The sequence below is a fragment of the Girardinichthys multiradiatus genome, chromosome 12, assembly GCF_021462225.1.
Source record: "Girardinichthys multiradiatus isolate DD_20200921_A chromosome 12, DD_fGirMul_XY1, whole genome shotgun sequence".
Classification (NCBI taxonomy): domain Eukaryota; kingdom Metazoa; phylum Chordata; class Actinopteri; order Cyprinodontiformes; family Goodeidae; genus Girardinichthys; species Girardinichthys multiradiatus.
The window spans coordinates 14,308,728-14,335,501 of record NC_061805.1 but is presented as its reverse complement, the minus strand read 5'-3'; the positions used below and the strand labels follow the sequence as shown (position 1 = coordinate 14,335,501).

At 42.2% G+C, this 26,774-nt stretch overlaps 1 protein-coding gene across 3 annotated transcripts in view; it reads right to left on the bottom strand.

Annotated features, from left to right (window-relative positions):
- nsmfb (NMDA receptor synaptonuclear signaling and neuronal migration factor b) overlaps window positions 1-26,774 on the bottom strand; it is a 107,102-nt gene that overhangs the window by 68,156 nt on the left and 12,172 nt on the right. For 2 of the 3 annotated variants that reach the window (XM_047382406.1, XM_047382407.1), the window contains 4 exons: window positions 19,880-19,941; window positions 14,649-15,446; window positions 12,305-12,377; window positions 8,385-8,390 (listed from right to left, as the gene is read on the bottom strand). In XM_047382406.1, the coding sequence (XP_047238362.1) occupies window positions 8,385-8,390; window positions 12,305-12,377; window positions 14,649-15,446; window positions 19,880-19,941 (939 nt within the window). The remainder of the gene's footprint in view (window positions 1-8,384; window positions 8,391-12,304; window positions 12,378-14,648; window positions 15,447-19,879; window positions 19,942-26,774) is intronic. The other variant, XM_047382408.1, reaches the window with a different exon arrangement.

Below are 26,774 nucleotides of genomic sequence, written 5' to 3'. Positions count from 1 at the left end.
GCTACATCATTAGAAGTGATAAATTATACTGTATCAGGCATGAAAGACAAGAATACATTGCTGTTTTCCAGCATTAGAAATAAAAAAGAAATAAAAACGAAATCAACAGTTTGAAGCACTTACCAAGTTAAGCCTTGTTTTTATTGTAATCAGTCTAGACATTAGCATGCACAAAACTAAAAACCTCAAGGGAATAATTCATGGATTTTGTACTGAGGTTCTGGTGTAAAATAGGATGTACATTCATGTCTAATAAATCAGAATATGGGTTCTGATAAGGCTTATTTGTCTGATTAAAAATTACTTTGGAAAATAACCTATTAATACATAATAACCATAATTTTTAATAAGCACACATTTCTGAATTAAAAATATTTTTAATTGCTCTGATGCAATATTCTAATCTTAAAGTCTGTGTCTTGTATATTTTGTGTTTCACTTACTGACGGAGTGACTGAAGTAAATAGACTTTAAATAACATTCTAATTTATTGAATGGGTCTCTAAGCAGCTAATATGGCATCAACAGCAGCTAAATGTTTTGTTGTCTCCATTTAGCATCAATTAAGATTAGTTAGTCCTGAAGGCTAAGCTGTGATAGCATAGGATCTGGTTATACCACAGGGTTTTTTCCCTCATCCCTTGTCACTATCTCAGAACATTCCACTGTTATTTTGCTATCTTCTGTCATAAAGCATAGGTTGTTGTGTAGCATATAGCCCATATTTTCTAAAGAATCCATAAACACCATTTTTGACTCAGGCTTCAAATGTTGTCTTGACTTTTAACATCATCACAAGTAATGCAACGCAATAAAAAACCAGGGTTGTTAATTTGAAACTGTATCATGCTAACTAATAATCAAAACCATACAATACAGAAAAAAACATTATGCTAATTCTTTTGCCTGTATAGCCCAGCTTCAGCTACAACCACCTCTTGTTAATGGTTTGTGTGGCCGCATTTTGGGTACTTGGTACGTGGCTCGTCGGTGTTCCCTCAAAGGTGTTCAGGGCTCTCCTTCCCAATTCCTTCATATTGAGGTTGGCCAATATCACTGACACTGCAGATCCCAAGGCACAGCCATGTTTCTACCTGTAAAAACTGTTATTTTACAATTTTGAAATTGGTCCAATGGTTGTGGTACACGGACATAAGTAATAAAGGGCTGATCAGAATAAAAATGCATAATGTAAACAGGCCAATCGGAATATCCTGATTGGATTTGGCTCAATCCAAATTAAATTATATTCTGAATAAGGGGGGTGGCTAGTGCTGATTGTCAATCCGAACAGCGGGTATGCCAGCACTTGTTCGGAACATGTCATTTTGATTGTGGCAAACTGACCAGACTGCGCATGTGTGCTCCATGTCAGCGCGACACATTTCCACCTTTAGTGGCAAGATGCATAATCACGAAGAAAAAACTGGTCTGATGCCACATTAAGCCAGTAGCCTAATTGTGGAAAGCAATAATGCCTCAACCGCTCTCAGAACCTGGTACGACTCCATTCTGAACACTCAAAACACTCAGAACCAACACACTTCCATGTTTGTTGTTTTCTTTTTAACAGCACAGATGGATATAAAGCTTTTTCTTCCAACAACTGTGCGCATGTTCACCACGCTTTACTCTGAATAAAGCATGGTGCCTGTAAACACGTCATGAGTGGATTATTTAATTTTCCGCCCATATAAACAGCATATTTGTATTTATTTATTTGAATATGATCATGAAATTTTGTGCATGTAAACATTGTTATTGGAATCTGAGTGGTGTTCCAGAAGATTGATTTTATTCAGCAAATCATTCTTTAAAATGTTTTATCAAAACAATGTTTTATCTGATCTTGCATTGTGAATGGTTGTTTAAAGGTATAGTAATTATTGCCTAAGTTAGTTCCAAGACTAACTTAACTTAATTTCCAGATTCTTCAAGATAATCCTTGGTTCTCAAACATAAATACAGGTCCTTCTCAGAATATTAGCATATTGTGATAAAGTTCATTATTTTCTATAATGTAATGATGAAAATTTAACATTCATATATTTTAGATTCATTGCACACTAACTGAAATATTTCAGGTCTTTTATTGTCTTAATACGGATGATTTTGGCATACAGCTCATGAAAACCCAAAATTCCTATCTCACAAAATTAGCATATCATTAAAAGGGTCTCTAAACGAGCTATGAACCTAATCATCTGAATCAACGAGTTAACTCTAAACACCTGCAAAAGATTCCTGAGGCCTTTAAAACTCCCATCCTGGTTCATCACTCAAAACCCCAATCATGGGTAAGACTGCCGACCTGACTGCTGTCCAGAAGGCCACTATTGACACCCTCAAGCAAGAGGGTAAGACACAGAAAGACATTTCTGAACGAATAGGCTGTTCCCAGAGTGCTGTATCAAGGCACCTCAGTGGGAAGTCTGTGGGAAGGAAAAAGTGAGGCAGAAAACGCTGCACAACGAGAAGAGGTGACCGGACCCTGAGGAAGATTGTGGAGAAGGGCCGATTCCAGACCTTGGGGGACCTGCGGAAGCAGTGGACTGAGTCTGGAGTAGAAACATCCAGAGCCACCGTGCACAGGCGTGTGCAGGAAATGGGCTACAGGTGCCGCATTCCCCAGGTCAAGCCACTTTTGAACCAGAAACAGCGGCAGAAGCGCCTGACCTGGGCTACAGAGAAGCAGCACTGGACTGTTGCTCAGTGGTCCAAAGTACTTTTTTCGGATGAAAGCAAATTCTGCATGTCATTCGGAAATCAAGGTGCCAGAGTCTGGAGGAAGACTGGGGAGAAGGAAATGCCAAAATGCCAGAAGTCCAGTGTCAAGTACCCACAGTCAGTGATGGTCTGGGGTGCCGTGTCAGCTGCTGGTGTTGGTCCACTGTGTTTTATCAAGGGCAGGGTCAATGCAGCTAGCTATCAGGAGATTTTGGAGCACTTCATGCTTCCATCTGCTGAAAAGCTTTATGGAGATGAAGATTTCATTTTTCAGCACAACCTGGCACCTGCTCACAGTGCCAAAACCACTGGTAAATGGTTTACTGACCATGGTATCACTGTGCTCAAGTAGCCTGCCAACTCTCCTGACCTGAACCCCATAGAGAATCTGTGGGATATTGTGAAGAGAACGTTGAGAGACTCAAGACCCAACACTCTGGATGAGCTAAAGGCCGCTATCGAAGCATCCTTGGCCTCCATAAGACCTCAGCAGTGCCACAGGCTGATTGCCTCCATGCCACGCGCATTGAAGCAGTCATTTCTGCCAAAGGATTCCCGACCAAGTATTGAGTGCATAACTGTACATGATTATTTGAAGGTTGACGTTTTTTGTATTAAAAACACTTTTATTTTATTGGTCGGATGAAATATGCTAATTTTGTGAGATAGGAATTTTGGGTTTTCATGAGCTGTATGCCAAAATCATCCGTATTAAGACAATAAAAGACCTTAAATATTTCAGTTAGTGTGCAATGAATCTAAAATATATGAATGTTAAATTTTCATCATTACATTATGGAAAATAATGAACTTTATCACAATATGCTAATATTTTGCATGGCAATATTGCATCACTCTTTCCGTCATGGTTTTCAACCATCTTTGACTAATTTGTTTGTATTGTACATAGCCCATTAGTCTTCCTTATTCTTTCATTTTGTTTGGTAGTTTAGTTGGATTGTTTTAGCATAGCAAATAGTTTGTTGATTGAAATATGTTTGACATTGAGTTGACTAATTTTTGTTAATAAATTCTTGTTTTTTAAGAAATTGTGTGAATTCATTCTGTATGTGTGCAGAGTTTTGCTGTTCAATAATGTCAGAGCTTGGCTCATCCCTTTCACTTTTGTCCTAATACCACCATCTTATTGGGCTGGTATTCACAGGACAACCCTTAACAGACCGAAATATTATTTAATAAAATATTAAAGTCAATCAGTCAGTCATTTTCTACCGCTTATTCCATAGTGGGTCACGGGGAAGTTGGTGCCTATCTCCAGCAGTCTATGGGCGAGAGGCGGGGTACACCCTGGACAGGTCGCCAGTCCATCGCAGGGCAAAATATTAAAGTATATTAAATAATATATTCATATTCATAATCACAACAGTGGTTTTCCATTATCTATCATGTCACTGTGTGGGCGAGGAATTGGCAAACTGACGTGGGACCCTTTGTAGCTGCAGGCCCCCCCGGCTTGCAGTGAGAAGATGCCACAGCTGCCCAGCATGCACGCTGCACAGAGGCTGATAGGCTGACATGGCCTTTCCTCGTCTTGCTTGTGAGACAAGGAATATGGAAGCAAATCGTTACCATATTTCAAATGGAAAAGCATTTTCAGAAATGCTTTTTCATTTTAAGAATGTGGCTGCATTGTTTGACTCATAAATGAAATTAGTAATCAGTAATCCTATTTGCATTTTAATTTTCTTCTTCAAGACTGCTCATTCTTTCACTTAATTAAAATGAAAAAGAAAATGACGTGAGATTTATTTTTCAAAATGTACCCCAGCAAATAGATACCAAAATTCAATTTGAAATGTAAAATTTGTAAATGAAAAAGCATTTCCAGAAATGCTTTTTCATTTTAAGAATGTGGCTGCATTCTTTGACCCATAAATAAAATTAGTAATCAATCATCCTATTTGCATTTTCTTCTTCATGACTGCACATTTTATGCCATAATCAAAAAGAAACCAAAGCAGACATTTGTTTTCGTGGTCTGCCCGCAAAGTACTGCCCAGAACTCGAAAACGAAAAAGCATTCCAAGCAGCGGGCGCAGCAGAGTGACGTCAGCAGCCGCTCTTCCTCAGTTCCCTGCTGACCGAGCTACCCATCTTGTTCGGTAGAGGGCGCTGTGCACGTCTGCATTGCATTACATTGCAAACGTGCCGAGAAACTGATTGAATTGCAGCAGGGCCGAGTTCAATTTGTGGCAGTGGCAGGCAGAACTGGTAGTTCCAGTGGCAGGCTGTGGCATCCTCGTGGCAGCCTTATGGCCTGGGACATCCAGCGTGTTTTTAAGCATTATTTATCATTTTCTGTGAATGACAATTCAGAATAGCCGCTCGTGCTCTAAAATAAACCGGCTGTTTGTGCAATAAATCTTCGTTATCCTTTCAACACGTCACACATACACATAGTGCTATTTATTATCCATGTCAAGTAAATACAATCACCTTATGTTATGGGTCTAAAGCTGTTTATTAAATAATAATTAATAATGAAATCATCATGTAAAGGTAACAGGCTATAACAATGACATCCCGTTTGGCATCACTTCCGGTGGCAGCTCCACAGACACTATTAACAATAATGACAACTCATTTGCCGATAATCAGCATCAGCTTCCACAAAAACAGCGGCAACCGCATTGGCAAGCTTTTACGGCCGGTCTGGCACCTTCTGGCATCCTCGCGGAATCCCCTGCCACCCTGCGGCAGGCTGTGGCGGTTCCGGTGGCAGCTTCGGTGGCAGGCTGTGGCAGTTCTGCCACCGGAACTACCAGTTCTGCCTGCCACTGCCACAAATTGAGCTCGGCCCTGCTGCAATTCAATCAATTTCTCGGCACGTTTGCAATGTAATGCAATGCAGACGTGCACAGCGCCCCCTACCGAAAAAGATGGGTAGCTCGGTCAGCAGGGAGCTGAGGAAGAGCGGCTGCTGACGTCACTCTGCTGCGCCCGCCGCTCGGAATGCTTTTTTGTTTTCGAGTTCTGGGCAGTACTTTGCGGGCAGACCACGAAAACGAAAAAGCAATGTCTGCTTTGTTTTCTTTTTGATTATGGCATAAAATGTGCAGTCATGAAGAAGAAAATGCAAATGCAAATAGGATGATTGATTACTAATTTTATTTATGGGTCAAATAATGCAGCCACATTCTTAAAATGAAAAAGCATTTCTGGAAATGCTTTTTCATTTTCAAATTTTACATTTAAAATTGAATTTTGGTATCCATTTGCTGGGGTACATTTTGAAAAATAAATCTCAAATGTCTTTTTCTTTTTCATTTTAATTAAGTGAAAGAATGAGCAGTCTTGAAGAAGAAAATTAAAATGCAAACAGGATTATTGATTACTAATTTCATTTATGAGTCAAACAATGCAGCCACATTCTTAAAATGAAAAAGCATTTCTGAAAATGCTTTTTCATTTGAAATATGGTAACGATTTGCTTCCATAGAGGAAAGGCCATGGGGAGGGGCCAGTTCACCTCGGGGTTCTCTCAAATGGAAAAGACAAGGGGGGTGCGGGGTGGGGGATCCACTCTACAGCAATGGTCTAATGGAATTCAAATCAGTCACACCTTGAGTTTCTCAACAAAAAAAAACACATTTCATAATTCCTGCACATTTTTCTGAATTGTGTGAAAAGATTATAAGAATAAATGATACAAATTGTTTATGAGGTCACAAATGAATTGGTTTTGTCTTGACCACTGGTTGTAAGTGACGTGTTGGGGGATGGAAATATGTTTCTTTGTTAAGTGACAAATAAATGCAGAGATGGACCGAAATGGTCAAAGCCATCAGGTGCCCAATTCATAAAAAAAAGAAAAGAAGAAGAGGAGAAACCACCAAATGATAAAGGTATGTTCCCTCTGTATGATTACGGTGTCCATGTTATGAATGAAGGGCTAATGTTGGTATAATGTTTTCGTTTGTTAGCTTTCTTGCTATTATGCTTGCTATGCTTACAAAATAATAATTTGGTCTCAACTCAACAAACATGAGTTAATTTCACCATAATATCATGCTTTGTGGCAAAACTGTTACGAGTTCAGTTATTATTTATTATTATACTGTTTTATTATCCTGGGACCTATAATTAGGCATTGGATTTTTCATATCTTTAACATTAATTTTGAACATTTGCCATTTGCTACAACTTCATTTCGTGACAAAGCTAGTTTAACTAGTCATCACTAAAAGTGTGCCAAGCACAGAATTCGAGGCAGAAAATAACCCAAACAATTAATAAAAAAAAATTGTATTCATTAGATAAATTGAATTGTCCCTCCCTGAATTAATATAGCATGGAATGACAAACATTTAGCATGTAAGGGCATCAAACATGCCCTTACATGCCAAATGTTTGTCTCAAGAGACATGCAATTGACGGACGTTTTATTTTGTATAAGAGTTGCAATGCAAGGCACTTGGCACCACACTGCACTTTATAGGCCACTCTGATTATTTTGGACAGTAAAATGCTTTTGCAGGAAATCAAGAACCTCTCTGACCTGCCATCCAAAAACATGAGCCTCCTAGAGCTTATCACTTTTATGGATGACAGGGATCTTTTTGAGATCTACCCCAACTTTTGGACTGCTCTCAGGATTGCAATCACTCTGCCAGTCACTGTGGCTCAAGCAGAGAGGAGCTTATCAAAACTAAATTTGATTAAGTCGTACCTGAGGTCAACCATGTCTCAGGAATGGCTCACTGGCCTCGCGGTTATCAGTATCAACCACTCAATAGGGGAGCAGATCTCCTATGATGACATTATTGATGATTTTGCATCAAGGAAGTCAAGAAAAGTCAGGCACTCAGAGAGGGTCTTGCCCAGGGAGCAATTCAATGTAGAACCGCCTCTGCTCTCCCCTCACAGAAGCTACAGTCCCTTCCTGCAGAGTTTTCATAACTCCTGCCAGTCTTTGTTATATTAAATATTCTAAACCGCTCTCAGTGTCCGACTGAAATTTTGCCTGGTGCATTACAGTATCCTGCGATTTTTTTCAGTTCAAAAGAATATGAATGAAAAATGAAAATAAGAGTCACTTTTCTAAATTAATTTTCAGTATAGTGTATAGTATTGTTTCTGGGCATTCAGCATTTGTGAAGTAGAAAAAAGCTACTTCACAAATGCTGAATGCCCGGAAACAAAACCTGTTAGTTTAACAGATCCATTTTTTAAGGTTCCGCCATAGAAAACAGTGTAACAGGTGGGAGCGAAGGATTTCTTTCATTATCAAATTTTTTTAATAGTGGCTACATAAACTAATGATTTTAGACAAACAAGTGCACACTCTTGCACAGTCATGATGAGATGTATTTTTAGTGACACTTGCTGTCAGAGATGTCAGCATTTTAAGTCGTGCAGGCCAGTCTTGTTTAGGTGCAGCTAAAGGCTTAGTGCTTCACCTGTCATACTACACTGTACCTTCCCCGCACTGCAGCCGACTACTGATTACTGAACTCAAAACATCACACACTTAGTACTGCAGACACTAAGGGTTGTGGGGGTTAAGGACACAGCAGACTATAAACCACAAAGCCACAGGAGGAAAAGGGTTCAAGACATATTACCTAACTCACAGTGAGAGAAAAAGGCAGAGCAGCAAGAAAAAAACAGTGGAGGCGTTTGAAAGGGTTACTCACGATATGCTACAGTCGAGTTTTGGAAGGCCGCCAAAACAGAGAAAGAAGAAAAGAGAAAAGAAATAAAAATGTAGGAAAGGTTAGCAACACGGTCAACTAAAATACTTCACACACATATCAAGGACTGATATATATTTCAGTTCTCACCTTATTAAAAATATCTACAGGAAGCCTAACTTCAAATCTAATTCATAACCCATAGGAGCAGCAGAAACTTCATTACTGTCATTTTATATTAGTGGTGGCAATTAGGACTAATACTTTAATCAATGAAGATGTAATCAATAAAACTACAACCCCTCATGTAGAGGTGAAAGACAGGGGTGAGGCATTTTAATCAAAGGCCATGTCAGAGCCACATATCAGTCTGACCCCAATAGAGAAACAAGCAGATGGAAATGGACAGAAAATAGACCTGGAGACACTGACATACAGACAGAGAAAATGGGAGCGAACATGTTTTTGAACAGCATTAATAAAATATTAATTTTGGATATTCAATGGCTGATTTTGGACCATTTATTTTCCAAACAATTATGCAGTATAAAACTTCTATACGTTTTAAAAAGGAATTAAGTGCACATGTTTTTACTTATTGTCTATTTTCTCTAATTCACTAAGGGTCAAAACTAGAATTATGGGCTAAATTATGTATAAATACCCTCCCTAAAATTTAGTTGAATGTCTTTTAATGAACATGACTGGTGAAGAGAGGGGCTGAGCTGTCCACTGATCACCACCTGGTGGTGAGTTGGATCCGCTGGGGGAGGAGAAAGCCGGACATACTTGGCAGGCCCAAGCGCATAGTGAGGGTCTGCTGGGAACGTCTGGCGGACCCCTTGGCCAGGGATGTATTCAACTCTTACCTCCGGGAGAGCTTTGACCAGATCCCGGGGGATGTTGGAGACATAGAGTCCAAGTGGACCATGTTCTCCGCATCTATTGCCGGTGCTGCTGCCCGTAGCTGTGGCCGTAAGGTCTGCGGTCCCTGTCGCGGCGGCAATCCCAGAACCCGGTGGTGGACACCGGCAGTAAGGGATGCTGTTAAGCTGAAGAAGGAGTCCTATCGGCTGTGGTTGGCTTGTGGAACTCCTGAGGCGGCTGACGGGTACCGTGGGGCCAAGCGTGCCGCGGCCCGGACGGTGGCAGAGGCAAAAACTCGGACCTGGGAGGAGTTCGGTGAGGCCATGGAAAAGGACTACCGGTTGGCCCTGAAGCGATTCTGGCAAACCGTCCGGCGCCTCAGGAGGGGGAAGCAGTGCTTCGCCAACACTGTTTACAGTGGGGGTGGGGAGCTGCTGACCTCGACTGGGGACATTATCGGCCGGTGGAAGGAGTACTTCGAGGATCTCCTCAATCCTGCCATCACGCATTCCCTGCTGGAAACAGAGGCTGGGGACTCGGGGTTGGACTCTTTCATCACCCAGGCTGAAGTCACCGAGGTGGTTAAAAAACTCCGCGGTGGCAAGGCTTCGGGGTTGGATGAGATCCGCCCTGAGTACCTCAAGTCTTTGGATGTTGTGGGGCTGTCATGGTTGACACGCCTCTTCAACATTGCGTGGCGGACGGGGACAGTGCCTTTGGATTGGCAGACTGGGGTGGTGGTCCCCCTACATAAGAAGGGTGACCGGACGGTGTGTTCCAACTACAGGGGGATCACACTCTTCAGCCTCCCTGGTAAGGCCTATGCCAGGGTATTGGAGAGGAGAGTCCGGCCGATAGTCGAACCCCGGCTTCAGGAGGAGCAGTGTGGTTTTCGTCCCGGCCGTGGAACAATGGACCAGCTCTATACCCTCTACAGGGTACTCGAGGGTTCATGGGAGTTTGCCCAACCGGTCCACATGTGTTTTGTGGACCTGGAGAAAGCGTTCGACCGTGTCCCTCGTGATGCCCTGTGGGGGGTGCTCCAGGAGTATGGAATCGGGGGCCCTTTACTAGGGGCCGTCCGATCTCTGTACAAGCGGAGCAGGAGTTTGGTTCGCATTGCCGGCACTAAGTCGGACCTGTTCCCGGTGCATGTTGGACTCCGGCAGGGCTGCCCTTTGTCACCGGTCCTGTTCATAACTTTTATGGACAGGATTTCTAGGCGCAGCCAAGGGCCGGAGGGGGTCTGGTTTGGGGACCAGAGGATTTCGTCTCTTCTTTTTGCAGATGATGTGGTCCTGCTGGCCCCCTCTAGCCAAGACTTACAGCATGCACTGGGGCGGTTCGCAGCCGAGTGTGAAGCGGCTGGGATGAAGATCAGCTCCTCCAAGTCCGAGGCCACGGTTCTCGATCGGAAAAGGGTGGCTTGTCCTCTTCAGGTTGGAGGGGAGTTCCAGCCTCAAGTGGAGGAGTTTAAGTATCTCGGGGTCTTGTTCACGAGTGAGGGAAGAATGGAGCGGGAGATCGACAGACGGATCGGTGAGGCTGCCACAGTAACGGGGTTGCTGTGCCGGTCCGTTGTGGTGAAGAGAGAGCTGAGCCGAAAAGCGAAGCTCTCGATTTACCGGTTGGTCTACGTTCCTACCCTCACCTATGGCCATGAACTTTGGGTCATGACCGAAAGAACAAGATCCCGGATACAAGCGGCGGAAATGAGCTTCCTCCGTAGGGTGGCCGGGCACTCCCTTAGAGATAGGGTGAGGAGCTCGGCCATCCGGGAGGGGCTTGGAGTAGAGTCGCTACTCCTCTACATGGAGAGGAGCCAGTTGAGGTGGCTCGGGCATCTATACCGGATGCCTCCTGGACACCTTCCTCGGGAGGTGTTCCAGGCACGTCCCACTGGGAGGAGGCCCAGGGGACGGCCCAGGACATGCTGGAGGGGCTATGTCTCTCGGCTGGCCTGGGAACGCCTTGGGCTCCCCCCGGAGGAGCTGGAGGAGGTGTCTGGGGAGAGGGATGTGTGGGCGTCTCTGCTGAGTCTGCTGCCCCCACAACCCGGTCCCGGATAAAGCGGAAGACGACCAGTACGAGTACGAGTCTTTTAATGCGAGCCTAATAAATGACCACTCTTCTTTGCTGGTTGGTTCCCTGGCTCAGATCTAGTACATCAGATCTTGTTCTGTTGGAATATCCAACTGTATCCAAGAGATCATTGGGCTTGTCTATGTGTGGAGCTGCAACATTCAGTCATGCTTTGAGGTGTCAGTTTAGGAGTGGGGAATTCTTTATTAGTCCACAACTTCTCAGTTCTTATAGATGGTGACACTGGTGTCAAGTCACTTTATTTAGACAGCATATGTAAAAACAACAAGAGATGACCAAAGTGCTGTCCATCTTGTAGAATATCAAAAAACAAAAGACGGACATTCCAGACCCAGAAGACATCAATTTAGACAAGTGAATAAATATGTTTTTAAATGAGTTGCAGCAGTTTTGCGTTTCATGGTAAGCTTCAGTCTTGATGGTTCCCTGGTTGTTCCTGACCAGGTTCATTTCATCTGGGGGTAACAGTTTTGGTCTTCTTCCTTTACTTGGCAAAGTTGTAACACATCCATCTAACTTAGCTATCTAACTAACTATATATGTACAGTTGTATAAACTGATGATCTTGAAACTGCAGTTGTTTTCAAATGAACAAGAAACAATTAATCAGTAATCCTATTCTAAACAATTAAGGAACTCCAGTCCCATTTATTACAAGGTTTTGTTAAATAAATGTATACATACCTGATTCAGAATTTTGACTTTGTGTGGAATAGTGAACACCCCAAAAAATACAAACATGTGCACCTAATTTTTGTTTTTAAAAATCACTGTAGTTGTATGTTGTATAATCACTCCACCCAAACAAAAAGACATGATTCAAATATGATGAGTTCTTGTTAACGTTTGACCACAACGGTGCACCAAACAGGTCGTATCAACAAGATGGTGGTGCAGTAAGACAATGTGATGAACAGAGTAGGAGTTAAGGCGAACTTCCTGGCCATACTCACGCCTGCATGGTGGTGGTGGCTGTCTGAAAGCTGAACATGTTCTCCTTGGGGACCCAGCTATTATAACTGTCCTCTGTAAAGACAGAAAACAAAAGGAAGGCGATGAGTCAGAGAGCAGGGTATTTTTAACACAAGCCTTACAATCAGCAGAGGATACCAGTAAAAACGGAAGCTTGCATATATGTTCCTTTAACCTCTTTAGCCCTATGGATACCGGTGGGTCCAGCTGAGACACTCTGTTTTCTTCCGCCTCTAACATCAATTTGGACACAGCTAAATCCCTCACAAGAGGATGCTTTAATATTAATTAAACAATTTGCCAAAGCAGTTTTTCACAAATACTTGCGGTTTTACAGCAATTAAAACACCCAAGATCACGTTAAAGGTCTGGGACAGCGGGGACTCAATGCAACATAAAACCCCATTCTTTTTGCAGCAAACCATTATGTCAGTTATCATTAGAAACCAGACATGCATAGGTTCAAAAAATTGGATTTTGTCTTTGTTTTATCACAAAATAATCAGACACAGTAGGAGTAGCAATAGTGGTTCCACTGGAAAAGTATTACGTCTAACCTTTACATAGGTACCGATAGTTTGCATTTAGACTTTATAAGTGTGGAACTATTCTTTATTTCTGTTATGTAATTTCAGACAGAAATTGCTCTAAAACCCTTAGGGCCAGGTTAAAGTAGTGGGAAAGCACAGCAAGAACACAAGACGCAAGGTAATACACACCATACCATGACTTCATCTGAATGTAGAAGCAGTGTGTTAAGACTGAATCTATACTCCATCCAGAGGCAGGTAGGTAGCAGTCCCGTCCATGTATAGTTTAATGGATCATCAATAGGTGAGAGCACCTCTAAATAAGCACTTAGCACTTGAGGTACAGTTTCATGAAATAAAACATTTAGCAGGGATGAAATGGTTACAGATTTCACAGCTCTCACCATAGATTTTTCAATGTTTAGCACTGATGTTTCCAAGCAACATTACTTGTCAATTTTTTGTCTTACAAACCAAGCAGACCAACAGCACAGAGCTGCACGCTTTGTATTTCCTGCATTATCATCTAAAATGATGAGGACACACTCTTTGTTTACTTCCCATTTTTTTGGCATGTCTGCGATTGCTTCCCCATATGCTCTGCAGTATAAGATCCATGAAACTGCTATGTATGCACACTGCATAGTGAACACTGCATTGTTCACTATGCAGCGTGCCATGAGGCTAAGCAGGGATATCAAGCAACTGAATTTCTAATATATTTTAAAGACAATAGCAGTCACATGAGAAATGACAATGCAAGAGATAAAGAAAATTTATATTCTTCACCACAGTGATGGCGATAAATTCAGTACTTCTTTTTGCCTCGTTTCTGTGCCATGGAAAGTTACCTCGTTTATTTAGACTTTCCTCTACAGTGTGTACCTTCACTTAACCCACTTTCAGAAATGGGTGGGTGACTCTTGTGTTAGGCTATTTCTTCACTTAAAGTAATATTCAGACTGCTAAGTCTCCAAATGGAGACTGAACAGCTTTCCGTTTCTGCTGTAAAATAGTTCAAAATGGAACACATGGTAGAAACAGGATTTGGCACATTACATCACAATGTTCTATGGCAGACATCTTTAACAACATTTACAATTTTTACAGTGCAGCTAAAGTAAGACCTAGAAAATAGGGAGACAACAGAGATCAGGCATTGAGTGCAGTAAACTACTCTGACACAATTATTGAATAAATGCCATGATCGGCATTCCAACCTAATACTTGTAACCGGATCTGGACATTCCTCGAAATTATTAGTAAGACCAAATTAAATGACCATGCTAATAAAAACTTGTAAGTTTTGGAATATTATTCAGCTATAGTCCACCAGACACAAGCAGAAGGTTGCATTGGGGGACTGCATCATCAGCGGACCACCAAATAAATAAAGCATATTTTATGGTTACAGTTTGCACAAAAAAATAAGTATGAATGGAAGTAGTTTAATAAGTTTTCGGTATCATGGCATTACTTTTGAGAGGAGGTACGTTTAAGCCTAACAGACATGGTCTGTGGAACAGTATCTTTTAAATTGTTACTAGCGTATCAGATTTATCCGTATTGTGGTCATTATGAGCTTGCCTTTGAGTATGACTTTCTAACTTAAGCTGAGGATTTTTTCAAGTCAATAATATTAAATAACAACTAAACTATTGGGTAAACATTTTTAGCCAAATTTAGCCAGAATTATTCAGAACTAAATCAGAGCTACTGCAAGAGTCAAAGTTAAAGTTCTTTCTGTTGTCCATTGGTTAATTTTCTATCCACTCATCCAAAGATTTTTCTTTACCCCTGTCATTGGTGGATGTCCTGTCCTCACTGGATGTCCTGTCCTCACTGTACACCCTCTCTAGTTTCTTGCGGTACTTTCCTCCATCCTGTGGTGAGGTATCCAAGTCCAAGGATCGCTGGCTTTGACATGGGACACGGATGCAGGCCACACAGTTTGGGCTGTTCTCTTTCCTTGACCCCCCTTTCTTTATCCCCCAGTCACCGATGTTGCTGGCACTCCTCGAGCTCTGCAGAGGTTGTAGGGATGATGAAGGCCCCCCTTTTTGCTGGTTGGTATGGTGATGGCTAGTCCCATGATGGATACTGCGGTGGTGGCTACCACAAACAGCTGTAACTGATGGCTGGCTGGTGCAGGACAGGTTATAGATGGCAGGGCTGGAGGACTGGGGCACTGGCTGCTCACTGGGACCCTTCAATACCTTCAGCACCTCCAACTCTACAGTCTCCTCACTTCCAGGGCCCCCTAGAGTCATCCTACCTTCCCTTGTTATTGTATACATACTGGGTAGCTTCAAAGCAACTCTCCCTTCAAAGCCTCTGTCACTTGGTGGTTCCTCTGTGGAGAGGCTTCGCTCAACACAGAGTCTACGTTTTGACAGACCCAAAGGCACTTGAGCCTTGAGGATGTGGACCTGAGGAGCTGACTGCTGATTTGTCCTAGGATTGGGCTGATGGGACTGGCTGGTTTTAGTTATGGGCAAACTGTTGCTGTGTGGTGGCAGATTGTTGTTCTGCAAACGACCAATGTCTGGAGAATCACAGTCCTGACCGGGGAAGGTGTCTGACAAAAGATGATCTGCGCATGAAGAGAAAGAGAAGGGATGGAGAGAATTTAGAGAAGGCATATGAAATAACAGGTATTTGGTGTTGATCTTAAAACATGTTATCATACAAGATACATATCTAAAATGCTAAATGTAGACATAAAATGAGATAGTTTTTTCCTCTTTGGGAACAAGTAAGGGCTACGTTCCTGTGGGGTTCCAAGATCCAGATTGATAAGTAGGTGATTGCTAATCAACGTCATATATTGGTGGTAAGAAAGTAGAGTCAACTGTGGTACACATAGCAACACCAACATTAAGAACAGAGAACACAAAAAGCTTAAAAAACAAATGGGGCTCATGGAAGTAGAGAATCTTTTTCACATGTCCTGTCCTGTCAGCTTAGGCAAACAATACTATGTCAGACTTAGAACTTAGTAAAGGTCAAAGCCTGAGTAGTGCCAATGGTTGTCTGATCAGTCGGGGCTGTTTATCCCAAACTGGGACAGTAGCTCCAGCAAATACTAGCAACAAGAAAAAGATGGAGATCTGCCAGAACAGTCAAGATGCATCAAACCCCCGGTTTCAAACAAATAACTAAAGCTTGAAAAGTAAAACCTACCCCGGTGGTCAAAGGGCAGGTAGAGAACTTTTCCTTAGTTATTTGGTGAATAGTAGTGGATGTGGGGTGCAACAATTCAGCTCCTGAGATATGACAATATATGATATTGGGTTCACAACAATTGTTTTTATTGTGTCCTGTCGAGGCATTTCTGGCATACCATGTGGAGCAGATGGTTGCCCACATGTGCCAGACAGTTTTGCGTGCCATCCTAAAGGATATGTCAAGACAGCATGCTAATTGTGTGATTTACTTTATTAAGTAAAAGTTCAATCCAGCATCAAAGTAGACAGGCCACATTGATGTTAACGGTAACCTGCGTTTGTATGACCTTCAATTATTTTGAGTAGTTGTGTCTTAGTGTGTGCGTGTGCTTGTGGGTGGGTGGGTTAGCATATCTGTAGAAATAAATGTCTTTGTGTTGAGTGGATATATGTGAATGTGAGTTTGTCACCTAGAAGTGTACCTTTGTAATTGTGGCGAGAACGGTAGAAGCCCTACATCCACAGAAACTAACAGCAGCAAAGGAAAGGTAGACCCGGCTCAGGAAGGCTGCAGCTGTCTCAGGCAACCAGACATAAAGCATTGTCCAAGGGCAGCCGTATGCCCCGCACAGAAATAGGTCGCCAGCAAGGCACAGGAGCAGCAGCCCCCAGGCAAAAGAGGCACAAAGTGAGAGAAAGGGCACTGATTCCCCGCAACCAAGCCACACCCACACTCCCAGCCGCACAAGCCAAGCCTGGGAACTGGTCCCCCTGGCAGCCAAGAGCCCGCAACAACCCCCGGCAGCAAGACTGCCTGGCACTAGGGTGCTCCCCCCATGCACACAAGACCCATTTTCCCACATCCCAATGACCCTATTGATTTGTGGTGTTACATATGTGAGGGAAGAGAGGGTGGGCACCTGGGTACCAGCATGAATCCTCCTTTGTAGCCAGCTCTCCAACTGTCCAGGACCACAGACACCAGGCCCCAGAAATTTTCCCAGCCTCCAGACAGTTACTGTCCACCCAGACATACCAAAATCCTTCAGATTCCCTCCCAGCCCGAGACACTATTGTGGCCCACCCATGGCCTTGGGTTCACAAGAATGAGATAAGACCTGAAATCATTTAGCAATTATATTAGGAAAATTAAAACAAAAATTATTTTTTTTGCTTTCACAAAGAAAATAAAGGTTTCACAAACCACAAATGTGGTATTAGAGAATCTAATCAGTGTAGAAAATTATAGCCAATGTGGGGGTGTTCCATACGTTGTGAATTTTGGCTGCTCTAATTCTGAGGAAGACCGAATGCCAAAAAAGCACTAAATAAATAATTATTTTACTTTTTTTTTCAAAACAGTTGAAGTTTCATTAATTCTCAAGCTGTGTTTTAAACAATCTTACTTTAATGTATATTTATCCAGTGCTGGTTTAATCAGTCTAACAATTAATAATAATGCAGTCCAGACTCATAAAAAAGCTGTGAAAAGCCCTTTAACTCAATGATGATATGAAGGCTACTCTGACGGCCTGGTAGCACGGTTGTTGGCACCTTTGTTTTTCCCGTTCCTGTAGCCCTGGGTTAGATTATTAAATATCTAGCTGCACCTGAGAGGTGGGAGTGACATGAGTTGAAAAAGTTATCTCCTGCAAAGTGCCTCTCTCTCTGGGAGTGTTACTTGCCAACATATGTAACGTTTTTGTTATAAGTAACTTTTTACATCAAATTGCACATACCTTTATCATAATCTATGCAGGGCATTTTCACAAATGGTATGCACCATTAGTCATCTTACATTTAACTTTCTTTGTTAAAGAAACTAATCGAGCAAGCTAAGCGTCAACTGTGGACACTCTTCTCTTTGTTGGCAATTTGAGCCAAGTTGATAACACTACAAAGCAAATGCTGACACACAAGTGTCTTCAATGGTTTTGCAATCGAGTTTTGTTGACCAGCCTGACAGGATGTCTTTGTTGACACACAGCAAGGCAACTCTAGGACTACTTCCTTGTATACCGTACTTCAAAGTTAAAACATAGATAAAGGGTGTCAAGCGGATACATGGTGGTAAAAATCAGTAAAACTGGTTTTAAAGGAATTCTTAAAAAAAGGAGGGTTCATTGGTTAGTTTATCACTTTATCCTCTAAAACAAGCTGAAATGAATAAGGCTATAAAAGCAGAGCTAAGAGCATAATGGGTTGTGATTTGCTCTGTTCTGTTTTGAACAAAACAGGTCACAGACATCCCACTGAGATGAAAAACAACCAGAATGTGTCTCTTTTATATGCTCATACTTAGCAAACCTGACTACACAGCTTTGTGATTTCAAATGTCAGTGTTTTAATGCTAAACATTACACCATTTGTGGGTGTTTTTCTCTCTGTATTTAGCTTGACAGGTTAATTTGAAATTACGCTTTGCTGAATCATTCATTACTCCTTACATAATCAAAAAGGTTTTGCACTCAAAGGACTCTGACACAAAATGGCTGACAGAAAAAACGCTGCAGTGCACCGTAAATAGGCCTTGCTTGTTCAGCAGCAGGGACAATTACCAACAACCAACTAAAAGCAATTTTCTACCATTTTTCTGATGAAACCTGACAAATGTATGTTACAGAACTCTAAAACAACCATTGGTGCAGCAATTAAGAAGGTTTGATGATTTACTTATTACATGAAAACGGTAAAAAAAAAAAAAAAGTGTCATTTTTAAGTTTTAAATTCTTAATTTTAGAACAAGATAAAAAAACTAATCAGGTCCTTACCAGATCTGAAAATAAGGTCCCACATAACCAAAGATGAACAACAACACATCATGTAAATGTTGGCATTATGTTACACTGTGCTAATTTTAATTTACTAAAATGAAAACAAAATACAGAACCAGTGTGTAATTCACAAAGATTCAGTAGCTTTAAACTTCACTTGGAATAACTTTAGGTAATAATTTTGTCTAATACACAGCTATCTAATTGCCTTATTATAGCATTTCAATCATGTTCAGATCTAGACTTTGACTGAGCCACTCCAGCAACTTAATTATCTGTTTTCTAACTATTCTGCTGTATCTGGATCTTCATATTGAAAAGCTTGTTTGGTTTAATGTTTAACTGTAGGACTCAAAAATGTGTTCTTTTAATCTTATGATTCACTTGAGTTTTCTAGCTGACTCAAAAGCTGCAAGGTACTTCAATCATTTGGCTGCAAAACAAGTTCCACCACCATGCTTAATTGGGTTTACCAAACATGGTGCTATAAGCATAATGGCTAAACATCTCGAATTCACCATGTTAAATGTATTCTGACATGTAACTCTATGTTTTTGATTGTTTTTGGAAATGTTTTAGAATGAAACTGTTGGGATGGGTAGACTGATCAGCAACATTTGCTTGTCAAAGGCCATTGCTGATGTGTTTCATTCCTGGCATTGTGTTAACATATTCTCCAGACCAGCGAACTGTCCTAATCCCTGCTTTTATAGATGTTCCCAGATTTGACTATTCTGTGTGATACTTCAGTCCTATGTAAGCAGGAAGAGATCACTTTTTCACACACTGGTTTTCTGTTTTGCCCCTGGTTCTGATCAATAAATACTAATATGATGGAACATTTTTCAAAAGCTTGTTTTTAACAAATGTTAAAATTGGATAAGGACCATATAATACGCTATTAAGCATTGCTACATGATATCTTCTAATTGGATTATAATTGTTAGATTTAAAGTCTATGCATTTTTAGCCAAATTCATGTTAAAAATTGGTCGACACAGCAAACAAAAATGTTCCTCATTTGTTTCTGTAGTAACTCAACATAGGTTACAGTAGCAGTTTAATTTATACTGTGTGTTCCCTACCTGCTCCGTTGCGGTTCTCTGGATTTGTGTTGGACAGATATTCTCCGAATGCTCTGGCTGCTCTGTAGAGATAAAACAAAGGCAATAGTTAACCCGAAGGTCTCAAAGGATGCTTTGCACATATAGAGTCTGCCTGAGCTTTTTCTTTCAAACAGCTTTGCCTTTCATTCAGATTACACCACCTAAACAATCTCTACAATTATGAAGAATCTTTAGGGAAAGCTGGGGAATAGCTTGGTAGCTACAGCTTAACTCCTGTGATAGATGATGTGCAGCATGTTTCAGGTGTACCAGTACTGGATAAGGAACAGACAGGTTTAACTTTTAGAAAGACACTTAAAAGGGCTCAGTCCTAATAATCAAAAGCTAAATGAATCAGGTATTGGCTTGTTAAACAGCAAGGGACATTATTCTCAGTGGATACTGAAACCTAACAGAAAGTGAATAGTCAGATAAAAGAGCATTCTGAGATAGAAGGAAAGTTCTAAAAACATATTTTTTCCAGTCATAACTATACTCTGAAAACATACACTCATGTTTTAAAAAAGTACACCCTATTTCAGTTATAAGGTTTAAGAATCGAGTTTAAAAGTGTTTGATCTTCATCTGATTCTCAAGCTATTAACATCTAAACCTCATCTAGAAAACCACAGAAAAGGAATCCCACCATGTTGACATTTATTAATGATGAAGCACAAATGGAAGAGCTGTGTATAAAAAACTAAATCCACTCTATAATTGAATATGTTTTAGAACCACCTTTAGCAGCAATAACTCTCAGTAGTTGTTTTCTGTCTAACATTATTCTTTCACGTTACTGCAGAAAAATCTTGGCCCACTCTTCTTTACAACATTGCGTCAGTTCATTGATATTCACAGATATTAATTCCTACATAGCTCTGTTAAGGTCCCATAATATATTGGTACATGGACCTGGGAGTATAGAGTGTCGCGGTGTGGTTTTGGGGTGGACCAAAGTGCAGACAAGAGTTCGGTAGCAGCATCTTAAGTAAATCTTGAGCTTTATTCCAAATCCGTCAAAGCGTCACAAAAAACACTGCAGGTACGTAATCAGAATTCAGAGCCAAAAACTTACTAGACTTCACACTGCAGAAACGTAGCAAGGAACGAACAAAACCAGAGGGTTGTGATCGGGAGGAACCAGCAAAGAACACATGAACCAGACTAACTAATATACAAAGGGAATACAAAGGGCAGGTAATCAAAGGAACAGGGAACAGGTATGACAAGAGGCAGGGAGACAGAAGGAACAGGTGAACCTAATAAAACTAAAGCATGAGGAAAGGGACTAAATGAAAAGACAGTGAGCGGACCTAAATGAAACTATAGACCAAGATAAATTAAAGCATAAGAATCAAGAATAAACATGAACTGAAGTAAACTGAGAAACTGGAGGGAACACAACAACCTAAAAACTTAGCAAAACAGAAACCATAAGGAAACCCTGACTACAAAAGTAAACAAACCTAAACCAACACTGATAGAACAAACTGAGAATGAAGCAGAAGAAACGAGGACTAGAATAAAAGTAAACAATAACTAAAGCTAACCTATAAAAGAGGGACTGGAGAACAAAGATAAACTAGAGGAACAAGAGAATAAAGGAAACTAAACCGAGTAATTAATAACTAAAAGAGGAAAATCACTGACGAGAGGAGTAACAGAAAAGAAACTAATAAATAAGAGAGCGCAAGGGAACCAGAGAACTATAAATAATAATAATAATACCATTCTAAGAAAATGAACAGGAAAGCAACGCCAAGGGAACTAGGAGTAAGAGGAGAACACACAGGGGCAGAAGAAAAGCAAAACTGTCAGAAAACCACAAGCAACATGAATACAAAACACAAACAAGAAACATCTAGCTAAAAGTAAACAAAACCAAAAACAAAGTCCAAAATGTCACATCCTGACATAGAGTATGTATGGGGAGTGTGAATAACTGTATGACGTCAATTGTTATGTGTCTTTACGTTGGGTGAGTGTTTTTATGTTTAGGCATGACGGTGGGAATGTGTGATTGTGACTGTGTGACCTGTTTTTGTGTCAGGTTGGGTCTCGGGCTGCTCCCTCTCCTGGATCTTAGGCCCCCCATCAAAATGTGGGGGCCTAAGCTGATTTCTTAGGCGGAAGGTTACGTATGTCGTCAGTTTTCTTCCTCTAAGCAGACAGGCACTGATGCCCCAGGTTCTGATGGTCTGTCACTGATCTCGTAAGTCAAGTAAAGTCAGAAACATTATTGCTGTATGTCCCACTCTTGAGGTAAAACAGAGTTTGGTTCAGGACTACCGGAAGCCTGAAATTCGGAGCAATCAATCATTCACCGACTAAGTTCACTCAGTTGTCTCGGTAAAAATGCAGTAGATGAAATCAGATCCTCAATTTCGAGCCACAGTTCTTCATATGGCACACAGGTTGATCGTCTTTTAATGCAAATTATCAGCTGGGCTGTGTTTCTGGTCTGCTGATTCATCTGTAGGGTCTTTCTCCGTCCGATCTTGCTTTCTGGTCTTCTGCGAGAAAACAACTGCAGGTCTCTATTTTTTTCTTATAGTGCAGACAGCCTCACTGTCCAACCCTTGTTGTCAGGCTCCTCCATTATTACCCAATACTTGGTCTTGCGGCCACAGTGACATTTTTGGGCCATTTATTGGCATTCACGATACTTGCTGTCAGCTCGCAGCTGGCTTTCATCACTCCCTGTCAGCATACAGCTTTCTCCCTTATCTGCTCAACCTTAAACTTCACACAGCATCACATTTCCACTCTCAGCTTTTCGCTTTTACTTCAGTTGTAGTTAAAAATTGTTAATGGGGCGCGCGGCGCTGGTGGTGTAGTGGTTAGCACGCAACCACATACAGAGGCTATAGTCCTCGAAACGGCAGTCCCGGCGACCTTTGCCGAATGTCTCCACCTCTCTTTGCCCCTCCTTCCTGTTTGCCTACTGTCAAAAATAAAGGCCTCTAGTGCCAAAAAAATTCTAAAAAAAAAAGAAAAATTGTTAATGGAAAAAACAAAATGCACCTTAATAAATCCACTTAACAAGGAGAACGGTGAGAATCAGAGTGGCACTTTTATTAATTCTTGCAAGAATGGAGAACGAACAGAGGATACAACCAAACCAGGGTTTCAGTCTGCCCGTCCTGTTGTAAACAGGAAAACATAGACCTTTTATAGTCCTTCACAGGCTGAGAAAGTAGTTCATAATACAGAGGAGACAGGGAGATAAAACAGTCCTTGAGCATCAGATATCTAAAATGAGGTCAACATGATGTGAAGCCCCGGAGAGAAGAGACGTATCTTGTCATGAGTAAACAATCATACCAGAGTAGGGCCCTGCATTCTAGGTGTCTCTATGTGTGGCATGCTGAGCTGGCAAGGGTAGATCTAGTCTGAACTGGACATTTCATAGACAACAAGCTGATAGGAGACACATAGTGAATCAGATACCAAACAGTATGACCTATTTGAATTTTTCGACTATCAAAACCATCACTTCATTCTTTTTATTCATACGTTACAACTGATTAACATTATATCTCTTTCCTATAGTTGATTACAGCTCACAGTCATTATTCACATGTATTACTATTTATATATGTTTTAATTTGACAATCAAAGATCACTGATTACATTTAGTACTGTAGAAAATCATTATACATCATTTCATTAGTTCCACTTATAGCTGTACTTCTGTAAAAGATAAGAAGGTTAATATGTGACTATACAGGGCTCTTCAGTCTTTCAGTCCTAGAATGTGAAGATATACTCATTGTACTTTTTATTGATTTAACTGTGAGCATTTAATAATTGTATGGATTACATGGATTGTTGCATGGTAAATGGAAAGATCTCACCTCATTTGACAATAAATGTTTACATTTAACATTCCAATTGAGGCCTGTAGGGTCTCCTGGTGTTTTTGTGGTTTGATAGAGTGAATTTATCGTGACTTTCTCTCAGGGGAAGACTGCCAGTTTGCCTAAATCATTCCCACTTGTGATTAATGCTTCTTACTGTAGAATGAGAGACTTTACCCTGTCAGGAAATGCCATGATCACCCTTCCGAAATTGATGGGCCCCAACAATTGCTTTTCTAGCGTCCTTACTGATGTCTTTCCACCCTGGCATTATGTTAACAGACACCTGTAGGCTCCAGAGCTGACTACTGCATATACAGAGGTGTTCATACTTGCTGCTGCCAAGTTCATAAAGTGCATTGAATCTGCGGAAATTCCCCTTTATTTCCTATGGAAGCGGCAAGGATCTACCTTTTTCCACACATATCTTTTCCATATTTGCTTTATCAGTGTTCATGAAATAATTACAGTGTGGAATCTGGTGTGGTTGCATATTTTTGAGACTAAAGTCAAATAATTTTAGAACCAGGTAGATCACCCATAATATGTCCTAACCTCGACACCATTAAGAGGGTGTACTTTCTTTATACATTTAATGTAACTTGAAGCACTTAGAAATACCTGCTTCCTATATCTATTTAAAATGTACTCAATTTTTCTTTCAGTGAATTGTGGTAAATTGACAGATTCTTAATTGTTTAGTACAATAAAACCAACAACTGTTCCCTGGTGTGGAACAGCTGTAGTCACACACACATTTCTATGTAGATACAAATCACATCCAAACACACCTAAGAGCAGCAGCAAAAGTGTGAGTGTATGTGTACGCATGAGGGTGGGAACGTGTGATTGTAAATGTCTGCGCCTGTTTTTCTGTCAAGTTAAGTTTAGGCCGCCCCCTCTCCTCGATCAATTTAGGCCGCCCATCAAATGTGATGCCTATTTCCCCCCGTGTGACACTTTCTGCGGGTGGCTGGTGCCTCTGCCCACTGGTGCGTTGGAGGTTCTCTGTGTCTGGAGCTGAGTGCTGGCTCACTCCTGGTGGCTGCTTGGCGGGGTCTGGGCCCCCAGGCTCTGTCGGACCTCCGATGGGGGTGGGTGTGCTCTTGGATCTGCTCCAGCGTAGCCGGCGAGGCATGTGGGCTCATTGCTGCAGCTCTATGGGACTCACTTTAACTTCTGTGTGTCGAAGATGTTGACATTGTAGAACCTTGTGAAAGTGCTTGGGGAAGCCCATAATGCAGCAGCACATATGTCCTCGAGCGGAACCCCCCTCATAGCAGCCCAGGAAGCAGAGACGCTCCTGGTAAAGTGGGCCTTCACACTGACCGGCAGCGCACAGCGTGCACTGTAGGCGTGGCAGATGACATGCACAATCCAGTGGGAGAAACGTTGTCTAGAAAGAGGACAACCCAGCCTGGGACCACCATAGCACAAGAAAAGCTGGTCTGAGCATCTCACACCTGCCGTGGCCGCAATATATGCCTCCAGTGCCTATACTGGGCATAATAACTCAGACCCATCTTCAGATGCACCGGACTAAGGCTGAAATCGAGCCAACCTCAATGGCTGGTTACGGTGAGAACAAGACAACACCTTAGGCACAAATGCAGTGTTAGGCTACAAGGCGACACCAGAACCATCCGGACCCCATCGGAGACATGAGGGACTGACAGAAAGAGTATGCTGCTTGCATGGTTGCCCTCTTGGCTGAAACAATAGCCAACAAAAAGGCAGTCTTATACGAGAGCCACTTGAGGTCTGCTTGCACCAAAGGATCGAAAGGGGAACAGCATAGAGCTTCGAGAACCAAGAGCAGATCCCAATCAGGCACTCGCCGAACCAGTGGCGGGAGCAGCCTACGCGCACCATGCTGAAAAAGAGAGACCAGATCATGGCTCCCTACCGTTCGACCATCAACAGATGCATGATTACATGAAATTGCTGCAACATATACCTTAAGGGTCGAAGGAGAGCGAACCTTATCAAGCAGAGACTGGAGAAACTCCAGAATAGTGGGCATCGGACAGGAAACCAGATCGTCATTGCAGGCAGAACACCACCGAGAAAAAGACACCATCTGTTGTCATATTGCTGACGAGTGGAGGGTGCCCTAGCACTCAATATGGCGCATGTGACAGGGTCCAAACACCCAGTCAGCCTCCCAGTGGCCATGCCCACAGCTGGAGACGTTGAGGGTCGGGGTGCCATATCCGTTCCCCCAACTGAGACAGCAGATCCCTCCTGGTTTGAAGACACCATGGAATGCTGTGACACAGACTCTGAAGAAGCTGGAACCACGGCCGCGCAACCAGCAACAACCTGTGGCCCTCCCCGAGAAACCTCAGAAGAGCAGGCTAATTCAGCGAGAGGAGCGGAAAAGCGTACAGAAGAACCCGAGGCCAGGGATGAGCTAGCACGTCCTGACCCAGTGCACCTGACGCCCTGTTGGGGAGTACCACAGGGGGCAATGAGTCAACTCCTCCGTGGCGAACAGATCCACCTCTGTCTGACCAGAGCAGCTCCAGATGATCTGCACCACATCGGGGCCATACACATGACCTCCCGCATAGCACCGTCACTGGGCTCACTAACTGCAAACATCCTTTTCTACAAACAAATCCGGCATGGGTGGGGAAGAGAGCCCAGCTGCTGGAAGTGAGGCATCAGATTGACGTGTCTGCAACAAGGACTTCATCTCCGCCAACTCCGTCGACAACGGCTCGACCCTCGTGGCCAGGCCCTGGTCAGACTTGGACCGCTTCCTTCTGTCACAGAGACCGCGGTCTCATCACGGCACTTCGAACACTGGGGGGAGGCATCTGCCCAGAGGGAGGGAGGTCAGCATCATCCTGAGAGCACAACTGGGCCAATCAAGCCACCCTCACTGCATGGGGAATGAAACTACAGTTCATGCAGGGATTCTCAGACAGGTGATCCCGCCCAAGATGGGTGGGGCACAGGCTGTGGCCATCATCAGCCTGAAGTGCAGCCCCACAATCCATGCAGCAGTG